General features: G+C 36.8%; 3 protein-coding genes across 8 annotated transcripts in view; 2 read left to right on the top strand and 1 right to left on the bottom strand.

The window, feature by feature from the left end:
• Positions 1-9,551, top strand: part of LOC113078225 (glutamate receptor-interacting protein 1-like) — a 135,672-nt gene extending 126,121 nt beyond the window's left edge. For 2 of the 5 annotated variants that reach the window (XM_026250540.1, XM_026250536.1), the window contains exons 21-25: positions 2,360-2,471; positions 2,629-2,673; positions 5,926-6,159; positions 6,244-6,390; positions 7,072-9,551. In XM_026250540.1, coding sequence (XP_026106325.1) covers positions 2,360-2,471; positions 2,629-2,673; positions 5,926-6,159; positions 6,244-6,390; positions 7,072-7,335 — 802 coding nt within the window. In that variant the 3' untranslated portion in view covers positions 7,336-9,551. Of the gene's footprint in view, positions 1-2,035; positions 2,075-2,359; positions 2,472-2,628; positions 2,674-5,925; positions 6,160-6,243; positions 6,391-7,071 lie in introns of all 5 variants that reach the window. The other 3 variants (XM_026250538.1, XM_026250537.1, XM_026250535.1) reach the window with 2 other exon arrangements.
• Positions 9,552-14,673: 5,122 nt separating this feature from the next.
• Positions 14,674-17,768, top strand: LOC113078229 (protein lifeguard 4-like). 2 transcript variants are annotated; one of them, XM_026250551.1, is made up of 8 exons: positions 14,674-14,881; positions 15,628-15,736; positions 15,852-15,957; positions 16,043-16,076; positions 16,160-16,277; positions 16,690-16,735; positions 17,055-17,291; positions 17,579-17,768. In XM_026250551.1, the coding sequence occupies exons 1-7, from the start codon at positions 14,791-14,793 to the stop codon at positions 17,259-17,261; spliced, it is 711 nt and encodes a 236-aa protein (XP_026106336.1). In that variant the 5' UTR covers positions 14,674-14,790; the 3' UTR covers positions 17,262-17,291; positions 17,579-17,768. The 2 variants fall into 2 exon arrangements, with proteins under 2 accessions (XP_026106336.1, XP_026106335.1); XM_026250550.1 differs by lacking the exon at positions 17,579-17,768 and having other exon boundaries at positions 17,055-17,455.
• Positions 17,769-18,380: 612 nt separating this feature from the next.
• On the bottom strand, positions 18,381-19,490 carry vhll (von Hippel-Lindau tumor suppressor like). Its single transcript, XM_026250552.1, has 4 exons — positions 19,382-19,490; positions 18,939-19,123; positions 18,730-18,864; positions 18,381-18,630 (listed from the first exon to the last, which is right to left on the bottom strand). Exons 1-4 carry the CDS (start codon positions 19,453-19,455, stop codon positions 18,458-18,460), a joined length of 567 nt encoding a protein of 188 aa, XP_026106337.1. The 5' UTR covers positions 19,456-19,490; the 3' UTR covers positions 18,381-18,457.
• Positions 19,491-19,891: the final 401 nt, after the last annotated feature.

Below are 19,891 nucleotides of genomic sequence, written 5' to 3'. Positions count from 1 at the left end.
GAGACAGCTTTCATTTTGGGATGAGATATTAAGAATACATTATTTGATGGTTAATGTAATGACTTGAATTCACAGAAAGGATTTTATAAGAGTATGCAAACAGATTGAAGCAATGAACTTTGTTGCCATTGCAGACATTATAATTCCATATAAGTTATTACTGCTTTATTTCCCTAAAAATTAAGGACTGAAGTATCGATATCCATTGATACATGGACTAGTTTAGTGCCAGACTCTACAGAAAGGCATTGTGTGAAGTCAATGCTGCTTAACCAAGTCTATAAAAATATTTCGTTGACTCCTCAAATACAAAAGACAATCTTAGACGAGACCATCAAAACAATTTCTAAGCGAACTGACTTTAAAATTTACATTAACTGGGTCTTCAGCAACATTTCTGTGAATTCTTTGTTTCAACTCTATCATTATAACTGATCTGCACGGTACATCTACAGCACATTGTATTTTCAAACGCGCCGTTACTGGAGCTTTGAGCGATCGTTTCTGGGTTGATTTCACTTTATTCTTTGTTATTCTCATACTGTTGGATATTTGTAATTCAGATTCATTGTGCTGTAGATCAAAGGCATAACAGGCCCCTATGCGCAGTAATGAAGCCAGCAGCTCTTAGGAAGGAAAAATACCTTTTTAAAGTATTTAGCTGACAGAAGAGTTATGATCACCCTTTGAGATTTCTTCACAGGATTGTACAGTTCCCATTTAATGGTGACTGTGAGCTGCCTTAAAGTCAACATAAAATCAAAGCTGAACTCATTTACTTACAATCTTCATGCACATACCTGATCTTACTGTGCACAGTTCATCTGTGCATATTGTGCCAATGTTTCACAATCCAGTTGAAACCTGATGAATAAAGCAGGGCTGTAGGAATGAGCTGATAAAGTGGATACACAAATCAGCCTGGCTCATAAATATTAGTTAGCTGGCGGAGCTTTCATCCAGTAGTTGTAGCTGATTGGCTGAAAAGCAGATGAGTGGATACGAACCACATTATGATAACCACTTATCAGTTGAGCATTTATTTAATTAATTATGGATACAACCAAGTTGTTAAAGGAATTGTTGTAGTATTAAGGTTGACACCGATATCCTAGTATTATTTATATGCTGTCATGGTATTTATTATTACTTTTTGTTATTATTATTATTATTACTATGTTTTCATTTTAACTTAAGTTCAAGGTTTATTCCTTTTTTATTAGTTTTATTTTTTTCATGTTTCTATTCAGCTTTAATTTTACTAGTGCTTCAACTTAAAACTTTATTTAAATGTATTTATTTTATATTTGCCTTTAATTTTTTTTTTTATTAAATTTAGTACTTAAACTTAAAGCTTTATTTTAAGACAACATTTCTAATTTTTTATATTTCTATTTTATTTCAGCTTAATTTTTATTACCAAAAACAATTTTAATAGTTTTATTTAACGTTAAATCACTGATCAAAGTATTACACATAACAATATTTAAATCTGATGATTATTGTCAAATATTTTGGGAGATAATAATTAAGAATAGAAATTTATTATATTTTAATTTCTTCTACTTTTTTAGTAGATGCAATGCCTCTATAAAAACCCACCCTACCCTTTTTTTTTTTCCACTGCAATATTGAGGTAAAATGGATTCCAAACCATTTCATGTTGACTTTAAAGCACTACAAATTTAACTAAAAAAAAAAAAATCATCTGGAAAGCATCAGAATAAAACAGCAGAATAAGAGCTTGTTCTACGGAGAAGAAACTACTGCAACTTTAATGCATTCAGTCTTTTCAAATATTGTCAGCATTCTGCAGTCTGTATTTAAATAAGAAAAACTGCATAATGCAAAACTTCCCCAGTCTTCTCCAACACAAATTCCTTTAGCATTTGAGAGTTGTATTACAATGCTTTTCAAATGAACTGCCCTCGAGATGTGTTATATACAAGATGTGAAGTCTAAATCACTGCTGTGTCAGACTGAGTGAACTGGTTTGACGTTTGTGTTATTGATTGAAGCTGATCTCCCATTACAGGGCATCCACGCTGCCCACCGGTTTAATCTCAGACAGCAGGTGAGGTTCAGTGCTGTGCCTGTTTAACCTGCACTGCTTCCCCGAACCAATCCGGCCCTTTCACTTCATAACCCAAAGCCCCACGATCCACCAGGGCATCACCGCCCATCACAGTGTGTCCGACCGCACCGGGTGTGTGTGTATGTGTCTTTCAAGAGCCCCACCATAGCCTGCACGGATCATTGGTCGTCCCTTGCGTTCATCACAGTGACACCTGCCTGCTCATTGGCTGCAGCTGTTGTGACATACCAGGTGGTTAATATGTTCCTTTTGTGTTTCAAACAGGTTCACTGTGGGACATGACGGGACTGAGCCGGACCAGGAAGAGAACTTCTGGTCCCAAGCGCTCGAAGACCTGGAGACGTGTGGCCAATCCGGTATCCTGCGAGAACTTGAGGTAGCGTGGGAAGAAAAATGGTGTTTGTTTGTGTTCATTCCCCTCTCCCCACGTTCATCCTCTAGCTCTTTCCATTCATCAACCCCCCAACACAATCTTTTTTTAGTAGCATGCTGTGCCAACCCCGGTTTTGTGTAACAGCTCCTTCTTTTTCCAGGACAAGGCAGACAGGCTTCTGAATAAGAGAAACCTGGCCATCTTGGTACCCCTTTCCTTTCTTTGGGCTTTCTCTTTGCTTTTAGCGCTGGCACCCAAGTGCTCTCCTCATGCTAATAGCTCAGTGTCTCTTGCTGGGGGGCTGCTTGAAAGGGGGATGGGGCTCACAGACAACCACTACTGGCATCCACTTCAGATCCTACGGGTGCATTCAAAACTAATTATGACACGTTTAAGGTCTAGTTCACCAAGAGTCTGTCTTCATTTATTCACTACTGTGTTGTTCCAAACTTGTGAATCATATATGCGTTCACGTTAAGGATAGGTATTTTGAGTAATTTTGTAGCCATGTACCCAGATATTTAAAAAAGATAAGAAAAAAATATAAATATAAAAAAGGATATTTAAATAAGGTTTACTGAAAAATAAAATGGAAGTTAAAATATACTTATAATAATATACTAGAAGCTTTTAGGAAATTTCAAAGGTTAAAAAAAAATATTTGAATGAATTATTAAAATAAAAGAAAAAAAGAAAAGAAAAAGACAAGAAAAAAAATTATATAGTTAATACGTCGAACCCTGAAGCAAATGGGCTACAGCAGCAGAAGACCACACGGGGTGCCACTCCTGTCAGCTAAGAACAGGAAACTGATGAGTCTCGATTTCTGCTGCGAAATTCAGATGGTAGTGTCAGAATTTGGCATAAAGAACATGAAAGCATGGATCCATCCGGTCTTGTTTCAGTGGTTCAGATTGGTGGTGGTGTAATGATTTGGGGGATATTTACTTGGCCACTTTGGGCCCCTTAATACCAATTGAGCATTCTATCAAGGTGCCACTATCAAGGTGCTAGCAAGGTGTACCTAATAAAGTGGCCAGTGAGTGTGTGTGTGTGTGTGTGTGTATTTATTTATATATATATATAATTATAATAATTATAATAATTTCCATAAACAAAATTTAACTTAACAATATCAACACTGCTGGAAAATTAATTCATATATATATAATTATATAATATAATTACAATTAAAGTAACCAGTAAATATTACCAGTAATATTTTCAAAAGCTTACTTCAACAACCAATTTTTTCTTTAAAAATAAAATGAAATGAAATGCAGTCATACACACACATTTTTGTATAACACAAATTAAAACAAATTAGACATCTGCGCTCATTCAGAGGTCACCAAAAAAAAAAAAAAACAGGCTGTTGTCATTAGACTAATGAACAAACTATTTTAAATCACATTGTTATCATTCCACATGTTATTAAAAAAAAAAAAAAAAAAAAAGTAGTAAAAGACTCTGACGGCACAGGGACACACTGATATCGGTCTGACATTGCGGTTTTCTTCCTACCATAAAGCAGATACTCATCTTGTGGGATGCTTGATTCTGACAAGAAATTAATATGCCAATAAGAATCTAAATAATGCCACATTTGGCTCTGCCTCAAAGTACACGGCAGCATCTCTCATCAGCCTCTACATCATGTATTTGCACACAATGTGTTTAGCTATAAAGGTGAAATTCAGGTGACGGATTCAATACATTTCTTAGGTGCAAAGTTCGAATAGTGTTTCTACAAATCAGCTTGGTGCAAATGAGATTAGATTTGAGAGCTGTGTAGGACGAGACCGTTTCCTCATTCTCAATGGCTTCCGATGACTTTAAAGTAATTTGGACTACTTTTATTATGATTTTGTTAAGCGTGACTGTGCTCTTGCCTAAAATGCCTTTTTATGTAGAAGAAATATGGGTTTGGAACAACATGAGAGTCTCTAAATAATGACAGAATTTGACCAAAAACGTGGATAGAACTGACTAATGATTCAAATAACAGCAAGAATTTCTAGAAAAATGGCTTTAGCCTGCTGTTAATTACATTTTTTTTTGTCAGTGTTGTACAGTCGATTATATCTGCTGTCATGTCGCACATTGTTATATCTGACATGCTTTGTGGCCAGCCTTGAAACGTTTCATGAAAGCAGATTGATTTTCTTGCCTTCACTTTGTCAGGTACCTTGAGTTAAACGCAGACCACGAGTAGCCGACGGTGCAGAGAAGCTTTTAGTACTTAACGTTAGGGATCGCTTTGAAAGCTCTTCACTTTCCATCCCACTTGTCTGTGGAAACACGATAGAATCAAAAGCTTTTTACGCTGAATGTACCCTTTGGCCCCAATTGGATTCGATGAAAGTGTTTGCCTCTGGTTTGTGTCAGTAGAATGTACTATTGAGCTCAAAATGACCCGAAAAACATTGAACGAAATCACACGTTTTCATTTTTTACATGCTGAACTGATTGAATGTCGTGTCAAGGTGCATGATTTACATGTCTGGTCACCAGTTTAATGATTTTTTTCACACTGCTTACCACAAATGCATCGGCTTAGAAGAGTTTCCTCTTTTGTGTGGTCACCTGTCATTAACCTGGAATCCCCATTCCGTGCAGTTTGAGTGAGATTCACACAAACTAGCAAATGACGGTGGATTGAAGAGAACGAAGGCATGTGGGCTCATGCTAAGCATGATGGAACAGCTGCAGCAAGGCTTTTTGTTGTGGAAATATTTCAGTTTTGTGCAGACGCCTAACCAGAACCAGGTTCTTTTTGAAGATCATCTTCAAACGACTTCAAGAAACATCTAAAAAACACCCACCGTTCATAATGTTTGTTTAATCATTGCCATGGCTTGCCATGGCTTGCCATGGTGGAAGTCGGAGCGGTTCAAACCACCCATTAGTGTATAAAAATGCATGTTAGTAAAAGTTTGTGTATCGTTGTCCATCAGCATTTTGCTTCTTGTAACATACTAAACAAAAAAGTGTAACAAACGGTTAACAAAATGCTTTGTCATCATCTGTACTAGAATTGACATAATGAGCGTTTATGGTGTCTATGTAACTTCCATACACTATTGTTCAAAAGTTTGGATCGGTAAGATTTTTTTAGATGTTTTTTAATTGATCAAAAATACAACAAAAACAGTAATATTGGGGAATTGCGAAACTTTTTTCTTTTTTTATATATGTTAATATTTGTTTTCAGGATTCTTTGATGAAAGTTCAAAAGAGCCGCCTTTATTTGATGTGGAAATCTTTTGATCAATTTAATACGTCCTTGCTAAATAAAAGTAGTAATTTCTAAATGAAAACCTAAACTTTTGAACAGTAGTTTTGAAAACTAAAATGTACTAATAAAGTGTGTTTTCATTGCATTTTGTTCTGTATAACCCTTACAGCACTTATATTTATTGGTACTCAGCTCCGTTACTTATGGTTTTCCTTGTAGGCCACCATTATGTCGGGCAGCTCTTTGAGTCTAAACCATGATCCAGCACCCACCCGAAGCCATCTGGGCCGTCAGGCCAGCTTTCAGGAACGTAGCAGCAACAAACCACAATACTCACAGGCCAACCGCAGCAACACGTTGCCCACTGACGTTGGCAGAAAAGCTTTTGCTGTGAGGAGAGTGAAGCAGGAGATCAAAGACATCATGTCACCCACCCCAGTTGAGCTTCATAAGGTGGGTTCTTTTTTTGGTCATTTCTAGATCAGTTGAGTGGTTATACAGCAGGTTTAGTGAGTGTAACTATTCCCACATTCATAGGCGAGTCTTGTGAAGGACTCAGACCTTGAGGACTTCGGGTTTAGCGTGTCTGATGGGGTCTTGGAGAAGGGGGTTTATGTAAACAACATCCGTCCAGGCGGCCCTGCAGAAATCGGAGGCCTGAAGCCATATGACAGACTTCTACAGGTAGTCTTATTAAATTTACATTTTTGTAAAATGTAAAAAAAAAAAAAAATAATAATAAATACATTTTGACAATAATAGTGCCCTATGAAATGCTATTAAAAAAAAAAAAAATCCCATAAATTCTGTTCTTCCATTTTAATATTTCTAGATAGTGTTTTAAGATTCAATACAAATTTATTACCAAAAATGGTGGTAATCAAATTAAATCATAAAACTTAAAAAATTTTATTAATCTGTAAAAATGTAGTCAGATACGGACTTCATATTAAAAGTCTTTTTTTTTTTTCCTATGAGGCAGTTTTTGCAGACAATTTTTTTTTTTCACAGACATTAGGTGTGATTATGTGTACAGCCCTACTAAGTTATTCATCAGAATTTTGCAAAGATCTGACACATTCCACACTATACAATAAATTTCATTTTAATGACTGGACAATGCGATTCTGTCAGCATTTTCCACATTGTCAAAGTCATAGCCCTAAGGCTGCGTGTCCACCAAAGTGATTTTTCAGGGTTCTCCCATTCATTTAGATATGATCTGGTCTTTGATGAGCTGCCCAGAGGCACTGCAAACATGGCTGCCAAATATACAGTCTTTCCTTGAAAGGGACTTTTCGTAGCCTAAGAACAAAAAAGGTGTATGTGTAAATGATATGAATTTTCCCTTGCTTTGTGCCACAGATAAACCACGTTCGGACTAGAGACTTTGACTGCTGCTTAGTGGTTCCTCTTATAGCGGAGTCTGGGAACAAACTGGATCTAGTCATCAGTCGAAACCCGGTTTCCTCGCAGCCCTCAGAACTGAACCAATTGTCCAATGATGAGGCAGCAAACTGGACTGACCCCGCGGACCCTCTCGAACAGCCCACAGCAGGGCTGGAGCAGGGCCAGCACAACTCCACGTTAGCAGGACTAGAGGACAGAGACCCTAACAAGACTTTATAGCAGAACTCCTTCCAGGTGCCTGCAGTGGAGCTCTCCTCATCATGGTGCTAAAGCGAACCCTCCCCTCCATAAACGGCTCCCTCTAGTAGAGGAAAACAAGAGGGGTTTGTTGTCCTATAGCACAGACCCAGTCCCTATCCCAAGTCAGAGCATGAACCACCATGACCAAGAGGTGACAAGCTGGGTGTGTTTTTACCCTGTGAAAATGGCAACGAAGACCACACTGACCTCTTGGAAAAAAAAAACCCCTGAAAGAGTGCCATCCCTAATTTTTATTGCCAATAAACAAGAATAGTTTCGAGGAGGACTCAAAAAAAGAAGCAAAAGATGCATAAAAGCAACACTAAGACTTGTGCTAATGATATCGATCGGACTGGCCACTCTGTGATCGTCTGTGTTTGTGTGAGTCTGAATGAGTGTGCGCGTGTCCCAACTTTATTTCGCAAGCCTCCACGAAGTCTGTCAAAGCTCCATGCTTGAAACGCAATTGTCGATCCTCCTATTTTGTGATACTGAAACACAAGTGTGTGTATAGTGTTTGTTTGTGTATTTCCTTCTATCTGATGCCAAGGTCAGAGTTGATCCCTTTTCATGCTCGATGAGAGAGAGGATACAAAAAAGAATAATCAGCACAATGAATTCGGTAATTTTTCAATTGTGACTGTATGTGGGTTATAACCTAATGCATGAGACCTTATAATTAACTATTTTGTAGTACATCTGTCCAAAAAAATACAAGAGCTTGGCTACACGAAAAACACTGTTTCGGTCCTCTGACCGCTATATCACCGTAAATATAAAATTCAATGTCGCTCAAAAGGAGAGGGTGGCACAAAGGCACCTTATCTTGAAATTGGACAGATTGTCTATTTTTATGAATAGAGGCGGATGATTTATAAGGGATGTGTGTGGTTTTGAGCGATGGCTGGTTAGCATGAGGGCACTATCGACCGTGTAGCGGAGCAGATTGATGGCACGGAGAAGGTCATTCGGTTCGCAAACTCTTTGTACTTTGTTAGGTAACCGCCGTAGGTCTGCGGTCTCTAGTCTCCCGCCCCACATTTTGAGGAAATCCATCATTGGCCCAAAGGATAGAACAGCTTATTTATTCCATCATCAATCTCCTAAATGAAAACGACAGGCGTTCAAGTAGGTACTCGCATATTGTTTACTCCGCCGGGTGTGATAAATGAGGATATTACGACCAACAAATTCATCTCATTTGCTTAAATCAACTTATGGCAAAAATGCAAGCATGGGGTTGATGTCCATGAGAAAAGACTTTTGTATTCCTCCCCACATTGTTTAAATGGTTTAAATCATTATGGTAATTTGTATATGGTACTGTTATGGTTTTATATATCTTTTCCCGGTACAAAATCGGTTTGTAAAGAGGGAAAAAAACAAGTGTCAAATCAAGAGAGCACTAAACATCACATTTGTAACTCCACTTGAGAAAAAAAATGTTAGTAAGAAAAAAAAAAAGCCATAGGTAAGCTGCTAATGGCAATGAAGACCCTCACCCACCTGTGTGAAACTGTGTTTTTGATTGAAGTGTGTCCCCCTCATTGTCAGTGCTCAAAGATCCTGTTTACTCACTGTATTCAAATGGCACATTGTGGTCCAATTACTGAACAAAAACCTCATCAAGCCCACTTGATGGAGAACGTTTGACGATGATGAAAAGGTGTCTTTTGTTGTTGTTTTGTTTCAGATAAACTTTCACGTACGGGTTCATTCCCTAAACTCATGCACTTGATATGTTTCTCAATTCACTAGATGTTGAATTAAGGTTTTCAAGCCCTGATTCAAGTTAGTTGTCACTTTCATTACGTTCGGCTTGACCTCAGTCTATGTTTGTTACAACATTTCACTGTGTTACTGCGAATACACTCCGGTCAAGTGAAACAAGTCATTTCTATGTTCCATTTGTGGAAACGTTTAGTGAAGTCAAGCACTGCCAGTTAAAATATTGGGTGTCCATTTTCAGTAAACGATTGAATTTATGAATCACTGTCACAGTTATATCCCTGAAATATTGTATTTTTATTTCTAATGGACCGGTATTATGAGCTGTAAAGTATTTTTGTACAAATTTAATACTTTGTTAGCATGATGTTTATCGTCTATGTATAAATTTGGGGATTCCTACAGCTGTAATCCTTTGTATGGCCGACGAACAGAGAAACAATAAAACAACATGCTGAGTGAAGAGATGACACCGAAATTCTCTGTTGATCTAATGTGACGTCTTATGACAGAGGTATGTTGTACAAACTGATCTGCTCTGCCACTCGCATTGACATAACAATGAAAAAATTCAGCTTTAGGACACGAGCAGATAGTAAACAGCCAATGCTGAATTTAAGTGCACATAGGATACTCATATTTCTAATTTGGGAATTTGTTATTATGGCAAGTCATGCATTCAGGTTAGAAAAATGAAGTAGCCTAAAAAAAAAAAAAACTGAAATAACTGAATATGAAATGCTGAATGATATTCATTTCTATCACTCAAGCTAATTTGGCTGGTAATGATTCATTAAATACGTCCTTCAAACAAGAGCATACAGTATAAGCAAAACAAAGCATAAAGTTCACACACTGGACGAGAAGCACCACAACTTGAAAATTTGTCTTCAGCGTCAATTCTTGCCAAATCACTCATACCATTTTCCATTTAATTGCATTTACAATTATTTTGGATAAATATTTGAACATACCGATTTCACCCTTCTCTGCAAGATTGCATTTTTCTTTTCAGTAATAAGTTTGTCTGTTTTTTTTGGCTTGAACAATGTCTGTGCTTCAGATGGAATATATAAATATTTATTGCCATTTTTCCATTTGCACAGTTTTAGTTCTAACTAAATCTAAATTTAAACTCCACTTATTTCATTTTCGAAGTGAATTTTTGCCTGTATAGGCCTACTATTGATGCGAATCAGTTTGAATTGCCTCCTTAAACTTGAATAAGTGAGCACACAATGACACATCTCCAGTGCACCTCGTCCAGTGTGCCATCTGGAGTATTAGGAGATGAGGCGTCTTTTTTGTGAGAACGGATTGGATTTTTTTTAATGGATGTCAATGGAAGCGTCAATTTGAGTTCAGTGTGTTACTATTTTGTGTGAGAAACGCAAACGATTCAGTGCATGAGTGAACTGTCTGAATGAATTAAACTGAACTTTCAGACCTTTAGGCAAACCAGTTTAACTGATTAGATTCATTGAAACAATAGTGATTCATGAATCTGACTGATAGAATTAAAAATGACATTATTGCTGAGCTTATCAGGGAAATTATCATCATGTCAATATATAATAATCACTATCAGTAATATTTTACTGAATCTCATCTGTATTTCACTGGGGCCCAATGAAAAGGGTCTAGCGATGCTCCTGCTGGAAGCTGTGTGCTCTCTTATGTTAAATTTGTGATGTAAAAGAACTAGCAACAGATATTTTCTCCCACACTGTGACCAAATGAAGCAGATTATCTACAAAGAAAATAAAATAAAATAAAAACATGAAGAACGGTGATTTTGTTCATTTCAGTCGTTGAATGGATGGAGATAGAGCTGAATGCAAACATGCAGTAAAGTGTGAGAAAGGAGGGGGTTTTAAGCTGAATATATTATTCAAAAAGTCATCAGAAATCATCTTCCATAGGACCCCAAATGAACCCACTGGCTAAAAGAACCTGATTACATTATGATGTCAAAATCACAGTATGTAATTTGAACTACGTTACAATGACTATTAATGTCTGTTTTAAAAATCTTCAGACTTGCTACTTGACTGCCATTTCGCTACCAGATGCTTTCTGCTCAGAAGAGCATCTCCAGCTCTTATCTCCCTCAATAGGTAAGCAAGTGGTAAGAGTCATGCTCAAGGAGCAGTGCTGATGGAGTGGAATATTGATCGCAGTATCTCTTCTCTTAGAAGCTCAGATACATGACCATTAAGCTTCCACTTGTTTGAACCTTTTCTACCACTTTAAATTATAAGCAACTTAACAAGCACAAGTTCAAAGTAGCGTTCCTCAAACTATTCTGATTGTGTCACGTTTTCTGTTAATAGGGAGAGCTCCATCTGCTGGTCACTCAGGATACAGACTCGCAGGCAATTATGATTACCAAGGTTGTTTATTTTTCTAAAGCTTTTGGTAGTTTAGGAGTTTAAATCTACTGAGAGGCTGTTTTTGTGTAACAAGAATTAATCTTTATAATGAAGATGAATGGTGCATGTTGGAAATTAAATTACGCCAGCTGTAACAAAAAAACAAAAACAAAAACTTAAAAATAAGCTGTATTCTTCTGCCTACATGATGATTTTTAAGACTTTCTTGGCCTTAAAGGAATAGTTAACCTGAAAATGTGCTCTACCTTAGGCCATCCAAGATGTAGAGTTTGTTTCTGCATTGGAAGAGATTTGGAGATCATTAGATATGATCTGCATATTTTATAGAAGCATTACATCACTTGCTCACCAATGGACCTTCTGCAGTGAATGGGTGCCACCAACTTAATAAAACAAAATAAAATGAAATAAATCAATCATCATTCACAAGTAATCGACACGACTCCAATTCGCCAATTAGTGTCTTGTAAAGCAAAAAGCTGCATGTTTCTAATAATAAAATCCATCAAGATGCTTTTAATTAAAACCGTAGATTCAAGTATGAGTCATCTATTCATAATATTGCTTTCCGAAGTGAAACAATTGTCTTGTCTGAATCAGGAGAGAAATATGCACAAATCAAGCACCATTTACAAACAAAAAAACAGTTTGAAACAAACATGACAGTGGATTTTGATGTGAAAGGACAATAGGGGATGGATTTTTTTTTCACTACAGGAAGCATTATTCAGGATTGCGAGGTTGTATTTTGGCCAGAAGTAAAGATTTAAAGTAAAAATATCTGTATTCTACAGTAGATTTCTCACAAACATGCAGCTTTTCAATTCACAGTTTGTTACTCAATTGACCAGAGTTGTGTGGAATCCTATGTGGACTCTCATTCTGACGGCACCCATTATCTACACAGGATCCACTGGTAAACATATAATGTAACGTTACATTTCTTCAAATCTGTTTTGATAAAGAAACAAACTCAACTACATCTTGGATGGCCTGAGGGGGAATACAATTTCAGAAAAATTTAATTTTACATTTTAATTTTTCATGTAACATTTTTCCGTTAGCCTATAATAGCTGATACGGTGTAAAAGGAAACACAAGGATTGGAAATAGAAAATGAGGCACCACTATGTGCCACATGAAAGAAATCCCCTGAATGCGAGAAGCCATAAGGTTACTCAGAAACTCCTGGGAATGGATACAAGGGATGCAGGAGACAGCATACTTCCAAATGAATTATGTAGCCATGTCCCTGAGGCTGGCTCCACATAGGCTTTAATGAAATGCTATGCTTCCACATTAAGCTCCTGAGGGAAAGCAAAGGGCAGTGGTGCATTTTGTTAAGCATGCCCAGGAGAGACTCTGAGCAACATACGCAGCAACTTTGGCACTATCCGAATACCACAGGTAGGTCATTACATGGCCGAACCGATAGGTAAAACCAGCCCACATAAAAAAGAAAAAAAAAGAAAACCTGTATTCTCTTTGGAGATGAGGTTTTAATTAAACCTGAAGGAAATTATTTTGCGACCACTGCTGGGGTTATAAAATAAGTGCAATATTAAAAATAGTGTTGGTTAAATATGAGGTGGAGCTCTCCACGGGGTCTTTTACTTACTTGGGTTAGCTGATTTAGCAGCACAAAGGAAGAAAGCAGGTGCAGGAAACCCCTCTGAGAATGGAAGAGACATGACAGACGACTGTGTGGATTCTTCAGCGTACCTGTTGGGGAATTTAAAGTAAGGCGTTTGGAATGAATTACGTAAAGAAGAACGGCGCTTGTATTTGGCTGTGTGCTAATCTCATTTTCTCTAATGGCCTGTGCACTACTTAGGGGTGCAATTCTGGTCAATATTTAGAAAATGCATTTGATGCAAACCTAGTGTTCAAAATGTTGTCGTTTTTTAATCTGTTTTTTTTTTGTCCGTTTTTGACTTGAGAGGGTCTTGAGTTCAAAAAATGATACAGTAAATAATATCTATATTAAATATATTTCTAAAATCTACAATTTAGATAAATAAACTAAAAAATAGTTTCAGTTTGATGTTATTTCCTTGTTGTGTACATTCTGAACTTGTATGTGTCTTTAAATTATTTTTAAACAATAAAAGTCTGTAACATTGTTTACAATTTTTCCAAGGAAATGATCCCTTCCCTTGTAATACCAAAAGTGTTTAATAATTAAGCCTGGCAACTAGTATGTTACACTAATGAAAACATTATATAAACTGAAACCAAGAAATTTTATTGAGAAAGCAAATTGTTTTTACTTTTTGGTGATGAGAAATGTACCCCCAGTTATAGAATGAGCTATTTAGTTGTCAAAATTGGCAATTAGGAAATTGGTTTATCTTTGTAGCTATATGGTGGTTCAAAGAATAGGCTCATGTAAAACAAACAAACAAACACGATACTGATAAAACATTACGATGATACAGACCTACTACTCCTAATTGTATTCATATATGATATGGCATTATGGTAAGTTTTGGTACCAAGTACTTTTTCGTGTTCGATTAACTTATGTTGTTTGTAAAATGCCTTTACCTGAGTCGTTCACAGGCTGCAGGTGTTGCCTTAATCATGATCTTATCCATCACATGCTTTTTTTAATGGATATTTACATATTCCCACTTTATCTAACGTTAGTTTTTTTGTACTTCGTATCGAGTTATAGTTGTATCGCTTCAAGTAATTAATCGCGTCCATGAACCATCTATTCTAAAAGATTCATAGTAAATCGCGAATCGTTTTACTATCCACCTAATGATTCATTTGAAGAACCGACTCAAATGAGCATCAAACGATGCATTATGCCAACCTCCTTGTTGGTGCACACTAATTGTAGTAGATGTACTTCAGGGAAGATAAAATAATAATTTATCTGTCATTACAAAAATCCACTATTCAGCTACAGGTTTTTGATTTGCCTTATACACACACAGACATATATAGACATATACGTCAAAAGTTTTGTTTTTATATATATTTTTATATTTAGCAGTCATGTAACGTTAATGCAGTGACAACTCAAGTATAATATTACTGTAAGACTGTAAACTGCTGAGTCTGTTTGAAGATCTCTGACTGAATATCCACTCTAGAAAGCATTAAAAACAAACACATTAAATGAGAACAGCACACTAGCATATGGTAGATTTCAATCACTTTTGAGGTCTGATCCGCTAGGTGGCAGTAAGCACACCTTTGAAGGACGAGATAATAATAACAAACCACAGAAAGACGGAAGAGAGCGTCGTATTATCTCTTGTATATTTATAAAGTAAATGATACGCGCTTTATTCGATCAAACATGAATCAGGAGAAATATCCACGCTCATCCATCGAGGATGATTTTAATTATGGCACGAATGTGGCGACGGCGAGCGTCCACATCCGGATGGGTAAGTCACGATTTGGATGTATTTAAAAGGCATTGGCGTCTACGCAATCGGTAATACAGTCCGTACAATAACATTGTCTGGAAATCAGTAACATGTAAAACAGCTGGAGTAGGATCCTTAGTTCATTTCAATTATTTATTTCACCTTGTTTCATCGTGAGGTCCAGGTAACGTTAGTAAAGGAAACATATGGCACAAAATGTTAATTCGGGCATTCTGTCACGAGGCCCCTTATAACGTTAGATGATTTCTTCTTCAAATGAGATTATTAGTTTTCTTAGAAATGCTACAGGTTTCTTATGTAGTTGTCAAACCTTCTTGTCGACGTTTAGTGTGAATAGTAGATATCCTATTTGCGAACGTCAATAAACACTGAAGTCACGAGACAAGTTGTGAAATATATTTAAATAGTTTATATATATATATATATATATATATATATATATATATATATATATATATATATATATATATATATATATATGATTTATTATTTTTAATGTAATTTATTTACTATGTGTATTTTATATGTAATGTACTAGGTTTTATATATAATGTGAGTGTGTGTGTGTGTGTATATGTCTATATATAAAGTTTTAAAATGCTCAAGTCTTATTTCTCTATTGTTTTTTTTCTACAAGGCCTATCCATATTTGTGTGTGTGTGTGTATATATATATATATAAATAATTTGTATGTGTATAAGCATGATTTAAGTGTTGACGCTTAAAGTTTTATTTCTCTCTAGATTTCCTCCGCAAGGTCTACACAATCCTGTCATTGCAGATTATCATCACCACTGCTGTATCTGCCCTTTTCATGCTCTGTAACCCTGTTAAAAACTTTGTGCACGAGAGGTAAGAGCACATCTTCCCCTGTAGGCTTACCACACGTCGTGGCTGTTCTATGAAAACAAGCTGCACTTTAATCTGTGTAAATATATTAATGTGATGCACGGCATTAATTTTTCAGTCCCTCTCTGGTGTTGATATCTGCTATCGGGTCCCTTATCCTGCTTCTTGCCTTGGCTGTGTACCGTCACCAGCACCCCATTAATCTTTATTTGCTCTTTGGGTTTGTGAGTATACCATTTTTTATTTTAAATAGACTATTAAATATTACTATTAAGTACTGTGATATAATGACTGTAAATGTTTATGCAGACTTTGCTGGAGTCTCTGTCTGTAGCCACTGCGGGTAAGTTTATAGAAGTCCAACCCCATAATATTAATGGATGCATCCTTGATGGCTCATCTGATACCATATTTTTCTGCTTTCAGTGACATTTTATGAGTACACCATAGTGCTCCAGGCCTTTGTCCTCACGTCTGCCGTGTTCCTTGGTCTCACTGCCTACACTTTTCAGTCTAAAAGAGACTTCAGCAAGCTCGGAGCCAGGTAATTCTCTTTCTCATCCGCTCAAGGCCCAGATCCGTCACATTCATCACAGTAACAGGAGTTATTGTTTTAATCCATTTACTCCCGAATCCGTGCGGAATGATGTTCTTGTGTCGTGGCAGAAATTGTCTCCGGAGAAACATTCTTCTTTCCAGTCATTAAAATGAAATGTAACAAAAATAATGGGGTTCCATGAGTCATAACTCTATTATATGATGTGATGCATGGTCCATTCCGTCGGCATAGGAAGTCACTGGGAGGAAAAATGCATATCTTTGTGAAAATTTCTCCATTCATATTATTGGTCTGTTTAATAGACAACCTGCTGCAACATTTCTTGCTCTGTTGTTTATATGTATATGTAGACTGTAGAGCATGTAGAAAAACCCTAATTTATTATCTATTTCTTCAGTCTGTTTGCTGGCCTGTGGATCTTGATCATTGCGAGCTTTATGAGGGTGAGTCTAAGGCTAAATTATTAGTTACAATGTAAAAGAAAAATGTATAGAATAATATATATATATACATATATATAAAATGTGGTTTGTTATATTATTTAATAAATATACATTTTATTTTCTCTCTCTCTCTCTCTCTCTCTCTCTCTCTCTCTATATATATATATATATATATATATATATATAAAATTTGATAGTATTCAGTATTTGTCAAATTGAATTTAATTTGAACCTGTAAGATTCTTTAATAGTCACGCAGTCAAGTTACGTTTTGATTTCAAGCTACATTCCATCAACTGTGCAACTCTGTGTCCTTCAGCTTTTCTTCTACAATGACACGATGGAGTTGGTCTTCGCTGGGGCTGGAGCTCTGCTGTTCTGCGGGTTCATTATTTTCGATACTCACCTGCTGATGCATAAGCTTTCACCGGAGGAGCACGTCCTGGCATCCATCAACCTGTACCTGGACATAGTCAACCTGTTCATCTACATCCTGCGCATCCTCGACTCCATGAAGAAACACTGAATGTTGTGATGCTCTTCTTCACTTTTAGAGGTGAAAGTAATATTCTTTAATTTAATAGACTCCGTGTACAATAATCAAATAAAAATGTTAATTAATATCAAAATGAAGCATTGTAGATGCCTGCAAAAAAAAACTTTGTGGACCACATAATATATAATATTTATTTGAATAAAATAAATGCACTGAATATAAGACATTATTTCTTTGCATTGCAGTTATTTGCAGTGTTCAGAATTAATGGAGTATGTGTGCTATTCTTCTATCTGGATGGGCATTAACATCAAACTCCTTGGACTTTGTTTAATTTCTTCCTTTAGTTGAGATGAAGCTCCTCAAGACACTCTTATTTTACTGTAGTTTCCCCTTGTTTCCAAACCAGCTGCATACTTCCAACTTGCAAGCAGTATTTGTAATTTAAAGGCTAAATGTGAATGTTACAAACATGATTGTACAACTTAACTTGATCTGCTAACTGTGTTGCTAATTAAGATTCCTGTTTTTAGCTGACTGTTGTATGTAATCCATGGTGATTTTTCATATTTATTTAGATGTTGTCGTGAATCAGTGTTTATGGTTTGGGAACAAACTGTACATGTAGCCAGAGACATTTTGTTTAACTTGGGTTTGTTTATGGGATGTTTATGATTAACTTAAATCTTACTAAAAGGCCTGAATTACATGGAAAACCACAATGCAAACATTTTTTTAAATTGCGGCTAAACCATTTTATTTGCAGCAGTTTAACATGTCACAACATTACATTCACATCATTTTAAAGTAGCATGCAATCGGTTTCAAAAGTATTGAAAATATTTTACAATGTCAGTCTGATCATTTTAATAAACTAAAAAATAACACAGAACATAATATTCAGGGACCTCTATATGCCTGTGTCCAAAGTGCAATATTCATCATAATAAAACAAAAATATATTTCTGTCATTGATTTTTTTTAAGGGCAAAATGGTCACATATAAAAACTGATGTCAATTTAAAGTTCTTTGGTGTAAAAAAATAAATAAAAATTAATTTATTTTAACCCATATTTGTTACTTTCATGTACAACAGCTAGTTGGTATCCTTGAATCTGATTGGTCGAGGAAATAACGTGCTGTAATACTTTTTTTTTTTTTCACACATTCAAAGTGAAAGCTTCTGCCTACTTTGAACATGATATCATAAATGAGTGAAATTCATTCAGTTTGAATCCTTTATTGATCTCTTGGCAGATAAAATCTGAATGTCTCTCAGTAGATCGGGTTCACGGCTGAGGTCCTTTCTCAAACCCTCGGGGATTTCCAGCTTGCAGATATCTTCTTTTCTCACCATGCTCCTGATCAAACGTGTACAGTTTTCTTGTAATGAGTACACTGACAAAAACAAAGCATAAATATCAATTTTAAATGAAACTATTGTTTGTGTATATCAAAGGCATATGGAGCATCTTAGGATGAAGAATGGGCTCGCACCTGGTGCAGTGACATACACGGGCTGGTACCGTTGGCATCCGTACTCCTCAAACTGTGCTGGAGTGGGAAAGTAAACTTCTTTGAGGTTGGCCAGCAGTTTAGCTCCGTCGGACGCTCTGAAGATCCACGGATGAGCTGGGAAAAAAAACTGCTTTAGTACATCCCGGCTAGGGAAACGGGCTAAGTTTGCTAGTTCTGCGGTAACTTACTCAGAAAAGTGTTCATCTTAAGCGATTTCCTCGGTTGTATGTCGCCGTAAGACACCGGCTGCCCCGAGAAGTTTAGCCACCAGGCTTCGGCATTCGCGTTGGATTTATTGATAAAAGAGATATACGTTGGATCGTCAGAGTTGAGAGACTTCAAAGGTGCAGGCGCTTCCTGTTCAGCCATAGCGCTGGAGTGACAAAACACATGCAGTATCGCTGTATCACTGATAGGTGGCAGCATCACACACTCTGACTGACTGGAAGTGATTTTTAAAGGAACAGGCCACTATTTTTGAAAATAGTCTTCTTCCCCTGCAATTAAACATACTAACCTCCTCTGTTGCAGAACATAAGTGGATTTAATTTCTGTATCATATATATGTCTAACTGGTTACTGGAGACTGGGGGCAGCTGTGGCCTGATGGTTAGAGACTTGGACTAGTTACCTGAAGGTCGCCGGTTTGAGTTTCGGTGCTGGCACCGCTGTAGGTGGGGAGGAGTGAATGAACAGCGCTCTCATCCACCCTCAATACCCATGACTGAAATACCCTTGAGTAGGGGTGCTCCGATCACTATTGGCCAATCGTTAATGCGCATCTCATCAGTAAAGCCGGTTCTCTAATCAGCGGTTAATTCCATCAGGTGCGTGATTTCACATAGAGCAGCTGTTACTACACAGAGCCGTTGTTAACTGAGAAGATGCACCAAAAAACGCTGAAAATGAAGTGGATTTGCGCATCTTCTCAGTTAACAACGGCTCTGTGTAGTAACAGCTGCTCTATGTGAAATCATGCACCTGATGGAATTAACCGCTGATTAGAGAACCGGCTTTACTGACGAGATGCGCATAACGTGATCGGAGCACCCCTACCCTTGAGCAAGGCACTGAACCCCCAGTTGTTCCCTGGGCGCTGGATATATTGCTGCCTACTTCTCCGGGTGTGTGTTCACAGTGT

This window comes from Carassius auratus, unplaced genomic scaffold (assembly GCF_003368295.1).
Source record: "Carassius auratus strain Wakin unplaced genomic scaffold, ASM336829v1 scaf_tig00024766, whole genome shotgun sequence".
In the NCBI taxonomy this organism is placed as follows: domain Eukaryota; kingdom Metazoa; phylum Chordata; class Actinopteri; order Cypriniformes; family Cyprinidae; genus Carassius; species Carassius auratus.
The sequence above is the reverse complement of the archived record's forward strand: the minus strand, read 5'-3'. Positions and strand labels throughout refer to the sequence as shown.

What these genes read in the sequence shown, in the direction of transcription:
- LOC113078229 (XM_026250551.1), top strand. Translation starts at nt 14,791, where the DNA reads ATGAATCAGGAGAAATATCCACGCTCATCCATCGAGGATGATTTTAAT. An exon ending in AAAAACTTTGTGCACGAGAG is followed by an intron (nt 15,737 to 15,851) that starts GTAAGAGCACAT and finishes TTAATTTTTCAG; the next exon opens with TCCCTCTCTGGTGTTGATAT. An exon ending in TCATTGCGAGCTTTATGAGG is followed by an intron (nt 16,736 to 17,054) that starts GTGAGTCTAAGG and finishes TGTGTCCTTCAG; the next exon opens with CTTTTCTTCTACAATGACAC.
- vhll (XM_026250552.1), bottom strand. Translation starts at nt 19,455, where the DNA reads ATGAGAGCGCTGTTCATTCACTCCTCCCCACCTACAGCGGTGCCAGCA. An exon ending in CTCAAACCGGCGACCTTCAG is followed by an intron (nt 19,124 to 19,381) that starts GTAACTAGTCCA and finishes TTGTCACTCCAG; the next exon opens with CGCTATGGCTGAACAGGAAG. An exon ending in TAAGATGAACACTTTTCTGA is followed by an intron (nt 18,865 to 18,938) that starts GTAAGTTACCGC and finishes TTTTTTTCCCAG; the next exon opens with CTCATCCGTGGATCTTCAGA.